The 13335-nt window shown below is 44.8% G+C and overlaps 1 protein-coding gene across 4 annotated transcripts in view; it reads left to right on the top strand.

Moving 5' to 3' along the window:
• The window catches only part of ADAMTS17 (ADAM metallopeptidase with thrombospondin type 1 motif 17), a 256604-nt gene that overhangs the window by 23938 nt on the left and 219331 nt on the right, over positions 1-13335 (top strand). For all 4 annotated transcript variants that reach the window (XM_073304276.1, XM_073304275.1, XM_073304274.1 and 1 more), the window contains exon 4: positions 11236-11408. In XM_073304276.1, the coding sequence (XP_073160377.1) occupies positions 11236-11408 (173 nt within the window). The remainder of the gene's footprint in view (positions 1-11235; positions 11409-13335) is intronic.

Below are 13335 nucleotides of genomic sequence, written 5' to 3'. Positions count from 1 at the left end.
CAGGTATCAAATGTGTGGAACATTGTCCTCAAACAGGTATACGTTAGTCACATGATGAATTTCCCCATCTTTAATCAGTGTCTCTTAGCTGTGTTTTCTCTGCAAGTTTGACTTGGTCTGAAATAGCAGTTGTTATGGCCAAAAAACCAAGTGCACTAAAAATAGAGAGATGTAATGCAACCTGTGTTAGCCCATATTAGGAAGCCTCTGCTGAAATATTAAAAAGAAGATTTCAACGCTAAGTAGCGCTGAAGGTTTAATTTAATTAAATGTTTGCAGGCATTAAAAGCATTTACATTAGCACTAACCAGATCCTGCAAACCTGGTGGATAGCTCTAGCGAGTTCTTCAGGGCCCTAGCTTTCTGAATAGCAATTCTGGAGCTGAACTAACTTCAAGTCAGAGACCCCTTCTTGTTGGTAAGTATTGGTCTTAGGACCATTCCACCACTGGTTTGAGTGTGTTTCTTTTCCATTAACTGTGGTGTAGGTGATTACAGTGCTGATCCATGTTGTGTGAAACTCCGAGCACATGTACAGCAGTTATAATGCAGAGCAGGGAGTGGCCCTGCATTCTTGTCCCTCACTGGACAAGTGCAAAAGAGAAGCAAACAGATGACATCCAAATATAAGCACAGTGTAGATTCTTTCCCACCTGCTGGGGATCTGGTCAAAGTAGAGCTCTTCTACAACCTTGTTCTACTCCTAGTAAAAATTACCGTGAGATTCCTTTGTAGCTTAACAAAATTTAAACGGGCAGGTGCTAATGAGCTAAAAAGTTGGGTGACATAGTCCTTTATTTCAGGATGCTCCTGTTCCTCCTATTGTCCCTCTGAAGAGGAGGGCAGTCAGGTGGATTGTAGGAAACTACTAGATATTGCTTAGCATTTTAGTTGAAGGAAGATTCTGTTAATCTCTACATCACCATAACAAAAGCATCGCACCTAGGGAATAGAGCCAGGGACTGGGAATCAGGATTCTCCTGGATTCTAGTCCCAGCTAGGCCATTGACTCATGATCTTCAGCAGATCACTTGGACTAATCTTGGGCACCTCTATTTTGGAGTGGCCAACTCTAGAACACCTCTGAGGTGATTTTTCCCCCTCCTCCCCAGAGGATCTTAACAGCTGCAGCTTTCTTTGTTGTTTGGAGTTATAGGTGCTGGGCCCCCTCGATGTCTAATATTGGGCATTGTAAAACAGGCACTCGGAATCAAAGGCCATTTTGAAAATTTGGAGCTTAACCTCTCTCTTTGAGGCCCAATTTCTGTATTTGTAAAATGGGGCTAATAATACTGAGCTGGCAGGGGTGTTGTGAAGCTTAAATTGGCTCTGGAAAGTGGCTTCATAAATTGGCAGCTTCTTTCTCAGCAGATCTGCTGCCTGTGTAATCCTACATATCTGCTTACATTAGGGATTAAAAATAACGATTACGCTAGTGCTCCAGAGCCAGCACAGTTATGGGGATTCACTTCTGGCTTGCGCAGAAGAGGTGTTACGTTTCACGTGCAGGGCTTTCAGTTATATCGCTGCAGCTCCAGGGGAGATAGCAGGGTGGCAGAGTTGCAGTCAAGGGGACCAGACTCTGCCCTCAGTTATAGACGTGTAGCCCTCTTCTGGCTCTCTCAGCCCCACCAGGAGTGATAATAGGTCAGCTGTAAGAGCTCAGGCTGAGTTTGTCGGGCTGACATTTGCAAAAAGGCTCTTTGTAAACTCCGCACGTTTGCTGAAGACTCACTAAGACAAAATAAACCTGGACCCCCGTAATGTCATTTTTGTGGTAATTTTTCATGGCATGTTAATATTGGTTAAGCACTTTGAGATCCTGTGCTCTAAAGGCCTGTGGAAGTATATTGTTTGTTTTTTATCACGTGTCAGATGTCTAGGTTTGATGTTTCATAGGCTGTACGCTCCCAGCGGATTGAACTTTGGTTTTTTTTGTGTTCTTCTAGCTCCCAAAAGGCTCCAGCCAAGATTCTCTTACTGCATGTCTGTGCAGTGACCAGCGCCACCTCTGCCCCCAAACAATTTACAATCCAATTAGATAGCACAGTTGACGAGTGGGAGGGGAAACCGAGGCACAGAGACGCAAAATGACTTCCCCCAGGTCACTCAGCAGGCCAGTGGCAGAGCCAGGAATAGTTGTCCACTAGACTATGCTGCTGCTCTGTATTAATTTGAATACGTCTCCCCTGACTGTGGGCTGTGTTTCTTGTTGGATCGAGACCTCCAAAGAAAACCCTGGTGGTATAGGAAGAAGTGGTGACAGTAATTCAGGCTTTGGCAGCCTTTCCTCCAAGCCTCTGTCAGACCATTGATCCAATAAGATATTAGGGAACATTGTGCTCATCGAAGTGCGGTCCTTTAGATGAGTCATGAGGTCCTGATCACATGTTGCTGAAGATCAATGGCATTTTGACAAGAGTAAGGGTGTTAACTTTGGTGTTCTGGCCACGTTCCAACTTGGGTAATGAGTCTCAAGAAAATTTCTTTTACATCTTTAAGTTGGGTTGCAGAGTCCATTACTTCCTGTCACAAACTCTTGAGTGCTGCTGTGTTCCCCCTCAGTCAGTAGCCAGTGAAGTGACGTGTATCCCCCAAAGTGCTGTACAAATGAGGATACTTTTGTGAAGTGATTTCTGCTGAAAATTGCTGTATAAAGAAAAGTAATAGCTTTGATTGTTTTGGTGGGGGAGATGTAGTGATCTATTCTCCTAGGGCCTAATCCTGCAAATTCCTGAGTGCCCTTAGCTGCCATTGCAGTCAACAAGAGTTGAGGCTGTGTGACACTCTGAAGAATAAATTGCTTACTCTACCAAGCGTGAATACACAAATCAGCTGGCACCAGACCTGTGACAGAGAGCAGAATTAAAGCTGAGAGTTGTGGAGGTGCTGTGTTTTTCCCCACCCTCCTTAGCCTTATCCTTTCACAAACAGGAGAGGAAACAGGTGGGAGTGGGGTAGGGTGATCAGCTTGACCTGCATTGCGTGTCCATTACCCAGGGGGAATTTCCTTTTTCTGCTGCCTTCTGCACTAGCAGAGGGGACTCCAGGCACAACACAACCAACAAACTCTTTAGTTTGCGTGGGGAACGATGCACTGGAAATGATATTGATGAAGGATGATAGTTAAAACTCACCTTGGCTGCAGCGAGCCATGTGACTCTGCGAAGCGTCAGCCGGCCAGACCCAAGGTTTGAAAGCAGGCTTCTGATCCCAGTGCGTGGGGCAGTTTGTGCCGAGTGTGTGCATGGCAGAGGTGACGAGGACTCGGTCTTCCAGTGGGAGGTGAGCATGGGGTCTGCCAGCTCCTACAGCAGTGTCTGAGGGTTTTTTCTGAATCGCTGTTAATGTCCGCTTTCTGCAGCGGGAGGGTGGCCCGGGCGTGTGTCTATGTAGAGTTCATCAGGTTGCATCCCCTCTTACGGCTCCTCCAGAACCTCCCGCTGAGGTGCTGGCTGCATTTTCCTTGCAGCTCCTCCATGTACACCCCCCCCCCCATCCATGGTCCCACAGAGTTGCAAGGCCTCCTTTAAGGACAGGCGGTTGGTGGTCAGGCCTAGTGGTTAGTCAGGAGCCTAGAACCAGAGCCGGGGTCAGAGTCAGGGGCCGAGCCGAAGGTCAGAGCCGGGGTAGGGTGTTGGAGCAGGGACCTGGAGCACGGCAGGAACTGGGAACAGATGGAGGCCTGGGATAAGTAGGACAGGAACCAGGAAGGGAGGCAGGGCTCAAGAGTCAGGCAAGTAGGCAGCATCCACAGTCCCACCCAGGCAGGGTTTCACCTAGTTGCTCAGACATCTTCCTGCGCCTCTTTTTGGTTTAAGTGGAGCGTCCAAACCAGCCGGTGGGACTGGATGTCTCCCCCAGTCAGGAGCTTTGTGGGTGGGGCCCTTTGCAAGCTAGAGCTTCACTGGCTTACTTCTCCACTGGTTCAGGTGAGCTGCTGGGTGACGGCCGTGGTCTGAACGCTGCCTGGGTACCTGTGGGCATGAGATCGAGGCTTGCGATCCCTTGTACCTCCTCGTCAGGCCCACCTGTTACCTCGGACCTCGTGTCGGGTCTCTGCTCAGCGTCCCCTTACAGTTCCCTGATTTTCAGCCTTTGCCCCTTACTCCTGTTCCTGTTTTTTCATTTGTTGCCCCAAGATTTCAGTAGTGGCTTGGATTCAGTGGTTCCACGGTTGTGGGGGTGGCCCTTTAGTTCTGGGTGAGGGGGCGGCCCTGTCTCAGTACACGGAGTAGGTCCAGAAAGAGTTACTGAGCTTCCTTTCCAGCCGGAGGAAGGGTGCCAAGGAAGCACTTGTCAGGAGTGGAGCAGTGAGGAAAATCTCTGGAGTTAGTGTGCTTTTTTCTTCAGGATTGCTGTGGTTTTGAAGAAAAAAGAACTCTAACTCTGTTCCTGTGTATGTGAAACCTGCAGCTTCAAGGTAGCTGACATGCAGAGGGCCTGATAGAAAGCCCAGGGGAAGCAGTGGGAATTGTTCCATTGACATCCATGACCTTTGGATCAGATCCAGTGTGTGATGGAACATCTGCAGTGAAATTGGAATTCACACCTCTGTAACAGCCTTCCTGTGATGCCTTCTTTAGAGTGACATGTGTACTGCATCCCATTCAGCGTGGTAACACATTCAGGGAATGCTCTGCCAACTGAGCCAAGTTCTTTGGAAACCTAAGCCGGGGGCTTAGTGAATCCATAGCATCTCTGAATCTCTCTCCCTTATAAATGGCAGCAGTTAGATACCCGGGTTTAGCAAACAGGGCATTGGTTCACGTGGCATTTGTGCATTCACCTCAGTGCTATTGAGCTGTCGGGCTTTTTTCAAAGATGCTGTTCAGTCAACAATTTGAGAGCTGCTATTCCATGGAAACTAAACCAAGAGTGAAAGATGCAAGAGAAACACGCTCAGGCTAAATCAATGTATCTTTAAATAAACAACCCTCCTGTGCGGTGTTTCTGGCAGCCCCATAGGATTATTCAGTCTAACAATGGAACACGTGTCTACTTTGTTTAGCTTTCGCTTTTCCCTCTTCTTGGGACGTGAACCCAGACATGCAAGTTTCCCTTTTGTTTCTAGTTAACCTCACCTCCTGGCCCTCAAGCACAGCAGAAGTTTTACTATCTGGGTTGCGAACGCCACCCGGGAAGGTAAAACCCAAACAAACTCCCTCTTGCCCCCGCCTTTGTGTAGGTACATGGTTTTCAAAAACTATTCAATGGATTTTTATTTTTTTTTTACTATTATTCGATTCTGAAAACTTTCACTTAATGTAAAGTTTGGGACTAGACTACCTGAGAATGGCCCTGAAAAATAACTTCACTGTGTCTATTGTGTTAAATTCAGAATTGGTCCTCTTTTAAAGGAATAGTTGGATTTCCATTCTTTTGGTATCCCACTTTTTAAATGATCTGTCATGGAAAGGTCACCAAATTATGTAGTTTTCGCTACAGCAACATACATGAGTGCCGAAAGGGGTGAGGCCCAGCGGTGGGGATGCCCCCAGTGCAGTCACGCTGACACGTAACCTGGGCACCACAAAACTTGTAAGAACCGTTTGTTCAAATAAAGATTCTACTAGGCATTTAGTCTGTTTGAATGGCTGATGTTTATTTTAGTTTGGGATTTCATGTGCTCATGGAATGATCATGCACTCAAGGTTCATACCTCAGATAGGACGACGGCAAGGCCCCTCTGCTCTAGCCTGTTTCAGAGTGGGGTTTTTTTGTTACCTCTGTCAAGTTATCCCAGTTATATTGGGTACAAGACACACCAAATTTGTGGGTGGATTTTCAGCTGTGGTCTCTAATCTTTTGTCCCCACTTTTAAGGTGTTTGTATCCAGGACAGTTGGTTTGTGCACCCAGTTTGCATTCATATGGGGTAGTTGTACATCTAACTGCCCCAGTTCAACGTACAGATGCTGGCTTGTCTCGATTATGCAGGTAAAAGTGGTTGCTTGTGTCGAAGCAGGGGCGTCCGGCGAGAGTCCAGTTTGGAGCTGTGGCCCTGTGTGAGTCTGGGAATGCGAATGTAATTTCCTCAGCCAGCTGGTGGAGAAGGCATTTGTATAGTGATGAATATCGTACAGATCAAAGAGAACTTCGAGCAAAGCAGTTTATGTTGTTTAGCTTTACCCTAATTTAGGGTATCGCTCTAAGTTGTCCATTGACCATCAAAGCTCTTTGTGGATTGACATTGATTCCTCTGTTTCCCCTAATATATTTTGCATTGGAAGTTCTTGGTGAGTGTAAGAGCTTAAGATCCCAGATTCCCAAACTTATGTGAGGTCAGCTGAGTTTCAACGTGAGCGGAGGGAGAGGTGATGAGGGATTTGAGGTTGTGGATGGAAACCTTGTTAAATTTGGCCAACCCAAGTGAACTTCCGGGAGAGGAGTGTCGATTCTGTGCAAATCGAGACTTCCCAAAGGTTTGCAGGACTGCCCACCCCCACCTCCCGGAAACACATTGGTCAAATTTTTGCACAGCTGCAGTTTCACAACCTTATACAAGAATGCGGCAAGTGGAGTCTACAAACCCTAGCCAGTTTATAAACCTACCACTGAAGGACAGATGGGCAGCAGAGCAGGTGACTCTCAGGTGACTGTAGCATGCACCCTGGACACCAGCCTCGTTCTCCAGAGCCCAGGTTGTGCTCTAATGCAGTGGGCGTCCTTTCCCCTTGACCCAGGACTGGCTTCTTTTCCACCAAGAGTGAGAAAGCTGAGTGAACACCGTGAGTGCTCTGACTTCATTGTCCTTTCGCTTAGGCATTTTTCACAGCTCAGTCATTGCCACGTTCAGACTTCTTGACTCAAGTCCAGTCCCGCCCCTATTTAATAGCAGTCACTTTGGGTTAAGAGGCAAGAATGACCACCTAAAAAAGGAAGGGCTTTAGTAATAGCAAAGTGTGTCGGAAAGCTCTTGAAGGAACATTTTAAAAATTTCACAAAAGCCGCATCATAGTTGTGTCACCAGCAAAGAACAAGTGGGCATTGGATGCGAAGGGCCTCAGAATGCCAGCTGGGATGAGTGCCAGTTCTCTGCACGCAAGATTTGTTCCGCTTGTCTGGGGATGCTGAGGATTGCCCTGCATAGCCAGGCTGTCCGATTTCTTCCCACCAGCTGTAGTGGGTAGTCTGAAAATCTTTGGGACCCAAGGGGGCTGCCAGCTCTGCATTTTCCCTGCCTGGCTGCCAGACAATATTTTGTCATTTCTGGCTCAGATCTGCAAGACGTGTACAGGGAAAAGAGCACAGGAGACCAGTGCGACAGGAAAAGTGGGTGGTACTGGCTGGAAAGGGGCATGGCCAGCACGTGTGCTGTTTCAGCATCTCTTCAGCAGCCTCCTCTGGTGCAACTTGAAACTGCTTCTCCACAGCAGAAACCTTGAGGAAGGGCAACAGAGAGACTCTCTTCCAAATCCCCACCTCAGCATAGTGTCAAGGCTGGTGCAAGGAATTGTGCCCTCTGTGCCAGCTAGGTGACTCTGGAGATGTACTTTCACCAAGAGGCTTTTCTCTGTCTCTGTAATATAAAAGTGTACTTGCTTAGGGAGTGCAGTGGGAGGAGATTAGTTCTTAGCTTACTCTATGAAGCAACGAACTTTTACTATTGGCTTGCTGATTCAGGGGGAAACATTGATGTAGAGACAATCTTTAATGGCAAGAGAAAGGTTTGACTCTTTCCAAAGGCAGGGCAGAAGAAAGCTGGTGGACATTACCCAAATCCTTTTCAATTAGCTGTGGTGCTTTTTTAAATGTCAGGCATTCCCCATGCACATACTGTATTTGTGCTGAAAGGTGTCTGCTGTCCAGACAGGTAGCTTCCAGGTGTACATAGATGATCTGGATTTCATTCTTTATCTCCTATGCCCTGTCTTGCACTGTGTGAAACATGAGCCCCTCATTTTCTCAGCTCTGTGTTTGGGAAGTTTTTTAATTCCATAGACCTCCAGAAAGATCTTTCTTACCTTACGTGATTCCCTGAAACACAAAGTTGCTTATAACTGGCTCATTGCATCAGCATGAAGGAATTTCCAAGTGTTGTATTAAATCCAGTTTTATTGCAGAAACCTTCTGTTCACTTAATGCCTGATGCAGAAATTACTGGGTGAGGATCTCTGGCCCTGTACTATGCAGGCCACCAGACTAGGTGATCATGATTTCTTTTGGCTTTAAAATGCATGAATCTAATCCAATGCACTGCATATCCTTCCTGCAGTCTGTGTTGGCTTCTGCTGCATTTTATGGCAACTGTAAAAACGTTCTTGCATTTGACACTGGCCCACACTGCTGTGTGATTATATTCATAACACACTTCAAAATGAGTGTTTTTAATTTGAGAAGGGGGAAATGAAAAATGATATAAGGTATCATTTATAAATATCATAAAGGCTTAGGGCCAGATTTTTAACTGGTGTCCGTCAGCTTCACACAGCCTGAGACAGGGAAGATCTGTCCCTGAGTTCATTAGGGAATTACAAGGACTTCAGTTCTATTGAAATGCTGTCACTTTCCAGTAAGATGCCACTCACCAGGAGGAGGTTCAGAAATGCCAGCTATCACATGGAAATGTTTTCAATGGAATGAATCTCCCGCAGCCCAGCGTACATATTTATGTGATCACCATTAAGGTGCTGCATCAGGGCGAGTGACTCTGTGGATGGACAGAAAGAACACACAAGTTTATTCACTGAAGTTGAGTGGAGTCAGCTCCCTTTCATTGCTGGCAAGTTGAAGGTGTGCTCAGCTCTCCTACTTTCTAATATTCACAGTCAGTCCATTTTATTTCGTTTCACAGGCACTCAAGAATGTACAGCTCTCCTCCTCTGCGGGCAGCTTTGTAATGACTACATGGTTTTCTGTAACTGCCATGCAGTCTTTGGTACTACAAATCTCCGGACGGGCTTGTTTTCCTCCTTGTTTTCCTCTCCTGTAGCAGCGTGTAGATCCTCATTATTTGTGGGCACCTTGAGACATAATTAACCCTTCTGGCTTACACAGAGGCTCCTGTCTATCTTGTTATCTGCAACAGGGTATTTCCAAAATGCGTTTAAAAAAAAAAAAAGGAACATCATGGCTGTTTTCTCAGTTTAAAAAAATGCACCAAGTGCTGACAGTTGATGCCTAAGGGACAAAAGCCTGCGCAGAGCAGTGCTGGAATGACTGCCAGACAACTGTGAGCGAGGCTGGGATGAACATGTGTGCATTGACGAGATGGAATGAACGTATGAATGAACAGAAGTACTGGTGTCAGTTTCAGGTGGGCATGAGGAAGCTTAACAACCATTGGCTTCTGGCCCCCTGAATAAAACAGATTCATTGAGGGGAAACGGACAATCTGGATGCTAGCATATTTACCAGACTGGTAATGTAGGGCAATTCAAGCTGAGTTATGTAAGAGAGCTAGTAAACAGACTCTGGAAAACCAGCATAATAGAATAAACATTGTAAACCGGGATCTTCACATTGCAAAACGTTTGTTTCCCAGGCAAGTCCCACAATAGAAGGTGCTCAGAAGAAATCTGTTTCTCTCAACAACTAAACAGTAAAACTTTCTGCTTTGGAAAGCAAGACAGTGTGTTTTTAGAATGCCCTTGCTCTTTGATTTATTTGGAGCATGAAATAAAATTAGGTCCACTTTTTGTCAGAGTTTCAGAGTAACAGCCGTGTTAGTCTGTATTCGCAAAAAGAAAAGGAGTACTTGTGGCACCTTAGAGACTAACCAATTTATTTGAGCATAAGCTTTCGTGAGCTACAGCTCACTTCATCAGAGCTGTAGCTCACGAAAGCTCATGCTCAAATAAATTGGTTAGTCTCTAAGGTGCCACAAGTACTCCTTTTCTTTTTGTTGTCAGATAGGACCTGTACTATATCATCGCTTTATATGGGAACGCGGGGCAGATTCTTCCACCCTGATGGGGGAACTTTACTCCATGGATTGTGCCCATATTCCACAAGTAGTGCCATGATTTCAGTGGAAGTACTCACATAAGCAAGGGTTCCAGAATCTTTACTATGATATTTTTCACCCTTAGTGATAAGCACAAGAGCTAATACTTTCAGTGAATACAGGGATTTGGTATCTTACGTATTGCAGAATAAATTGGTTCTGGATACTGATTTGCTTTTTTCATTTTACAACTGAAAACTTGAATCCACTTTATGACTGTAACGAGGAGCATAACTTTAATGTCACATCTGTGCCTAGCTTGTCCCTTACTCATTCGTCAGATGCTTTACACATCTTTCCCTGAGCTGTGAAATGTATTCCATTTTCTCACCTTTGAAAGGGGCAGTTTTATTAATGTATTTGTCACTTGGCCTTTGCTTTAATTTCCTCACTGAAGTGATTAAATTCACACCATCTAGTATTTATTTTTCCTTATATAGTAGCTGACAATTGCTTCATTTCTGGACTCCCTAAAAACGGTTCTGGTTTTTGTAGGTCCATAGAATTTTAGGCCAAAAGGGACCATTATGCTCATCTAGCCTAGCCTCGTGCATATTTTCAGGCCATAGATTTCACCCAGTGATTTCTAGCCCAGCAACTCATGTTTTTTTCTAAAAGAAAAAATGACTCCAAGTGATGGAGAATCTCTCCCATCTTTTGGTAAACTGCTCCAGTGGCTAAATAACATCTACTGTCATGCACGTTTTTAAAGTGCAGCAATCATAGTACCAGCCACAGGAATTTCTTACAAGTTCTTTGGCTAAAACAAAACCTTCAGAGGGTAGAAGACCGAGAAAATTCCCCAAATTGTCATTCAGCAGTCATTCCATCGTTCAAACTTGTCTAATGTTGCCACAGTACTATCCCCTTTCTGAATCTGGCCCACGTGACCTTTCCTCAGCAGACTTTCCGTGACTATTGTTTTGTTCCATTAAAATGTGCAGGTGCTTTTGTTTAGTAGCAGGATTTTCAGTTTCTGTTGTTCTTGCAACAGTGTGATTCCTTTTCTGGTTCAACTGCAACTTGTTCTCTACTTTCTGCTTTTCTTTTTAATTCACTCTTTTACAGTACATCCATCTTCTTTTCCCTTCTCTCTTTTTATAGATTTTCATGGTTTGATACGAATGCACTCACACAGTTATGCATGTATCTATAATGGAAACTTAATTTAATTAAAGGTCATGGCAGGCTGAATTTGGAGGGAAGTCTCGGCTACAGTACAGTATATGTTACTGTGATCATCCTGCTAGAGCTAGAGGAGCCTTTAATATATACTTTATTTTCTAGAAAAGAAGAGACAAAAGAAGGTGAAACCAGTGAATGACTGGAGAGAGCGAAGAAATGCCATCCGACTCACCAATGAGTATACAGTAGAAACCCTGGTAGTGGCTGATGCTGATATGGTGCAATACCATGGTGCTGAGGCAGCCCAAAGGTTCATCCTCACAGTTATGAACATGGTACGTATTCACTTCATTCTTGGAGGATGACTCAAGTGTTCTAAAGATCCACAATGTGCTGAGGGTGGGGTTCCATTTGAGGCTGATGGCTGAACCAGATCTCCAGTTTGAATTTGTCACTGGTGAACTTTTGAGAGTATCTGAGCTAGGTCTGGGAAAACATCCCCTTTTCTGTGTTTAGGTCTGGTCTGAGCTGTAGGGGTGATTGTGAATCTGAAGATTCAGATCTGAACCTCCTTGGCCCTATGGAAATCAAACTGGTTTGAGATCCTAGTTCTGGTTGAACTGTTCTCTTCCAGGGAAACCTCGTTCTCTGCTCCCAAGTCTGGGGTCTCCATCTATGGTATCTAATAACGGTCTTCTCAACAGCTGTGTTCCCACACAGATTTGTAATGTGTTCGAATATTGCTTCCCGAAGTGCTTTTATTTTCTAAACAGTAACTGGGATAATTTGCTGGTTCCTGCGTGGGTCTGTGGTGATTACAAGTTGTCTTGTTTGTGCTTTCAGCTTTGGCACCCCGATTTGTTTTCCTTTGTGAATTTCACATCTGAGTCACTTTCAAAAACCCTCTTAAATCAAGCTGAGTTGCTCATAATTGTGCATGTAAATGTATAGAACACCCACAAAGTACAGCTGGGCAGGGATGTGACATAACTTTCTACTTGTGATAAAAGTATTGGAATGCTCTCACTTGGGCACCGCTCAGTGATCTCATTTGACATGCACACTGAAAATGTTTTCCCTTAAGAGCTTGGAAAATTCTGCACCCTTTTCGTTTGTGAGAACATTGTGCTTATCATGTATTGTGCATTTCTCTTCCTTCATCCTTTTATAACAAAGGGTATTTTTCCTTAAAACCGTTAGCAAAGATACTTTCATCGGAGTTGTCTTGCTACTGGCAACTTCCCCAGCTGAAGTCCTAGTCCCTTTTCACAGCAACTCGTTGCCTTGTTGTCTAAAAAGGAAGCTTCTGACTTTAGTTGTTGAAACAAGGAGTAGGGGAGTTTTTAAGAAGCTGTTTCTATGCTGATGTCTGTTTAATAGGAGGAATGGGGTAAGAGGACTTGAGATGGAGCCTGAACCAAAATCCCAGATCCAGACTTTTGGGGAGTTTGACTCTGGAACTAAATTGTGTAGATCTCCTATATTTTGTTAAATTCCAGGATCCTAATGATGGAGAAGTTTGGATCCAAATTGGAAATTTGGGTCTTGGACTCCTATATAAAGAAAAAACATGAAAATAACCCAACTGGAAATGGAATTTTCCACTTGGGGCAGATTATTCCATAATTGTCCATTATGGGGGTTTTCTGCCATGTTCTGACTTGTCTGGTACTGGCCATAGATAGACGTCTGATCTGATTTGCCATGGCACTTCCTGGGTTCCTAAAGATGTCCATGGAGCATCTGTTTTTGAAAAGTGGAGTGGTAAATTGGAATAGTACAGTTGAAGGCAATGGAGCTACACGAGTCAAGGATCTGGCCTTTTAGAGACACACATTTTATCTCATACATTTGATTTTTTTTTTTAAATGACACTGTCTGTCTCCTCTACCACCAAAAAGTCTGGTGACCTTGTTGCAAATCTCAACAAGGCTTGAGGCAGCATCCAGCCAAACCCCATGGGATTGTTCTAGATAGATGTGGTAACACATCGTAGCTGATGGAGTTATACTTCAAGAACAAGCTACTAATTGTGCCGGGAATAGGAATCGGGGAGAGAGACTTTCACCTCTAAGTTGCTAATGCATTTCAAGTATGGCTATTTGGTGACTCAGAGTTGCTAATTGTTCTGGTGGCTGAAGAATCTCAGCAAATAGATATTTGCAAAACCCCTCACGGCTGGTGCTGTTTTGTTCCCAAGAGTCAGTGGCTGCAATGGATGTGGACACTGAACTGCTCACTCACAGGTGGCAGGGGTCCTTC

Source organism: Lepidochelys kempii, chromosome 10 (genome assembly GCF_965140265.1).
Source record: "Lepidochelys kempii isolate rLepKem1 chromosome 10, rLepKem1.hap2, whole genome shotgun sequence".
Taxonomy (NCBI): Eukaryota; Metazoa; Chordata; order Testudines; family Cheloniidae; genus Lepidochelys; species Lepidochelys kempii.
The sequence above is the reverse complement of the archived record's forward strand: the minus strand, read 5'-3'. Positions and strand labels throughout refer to the sequence as shown.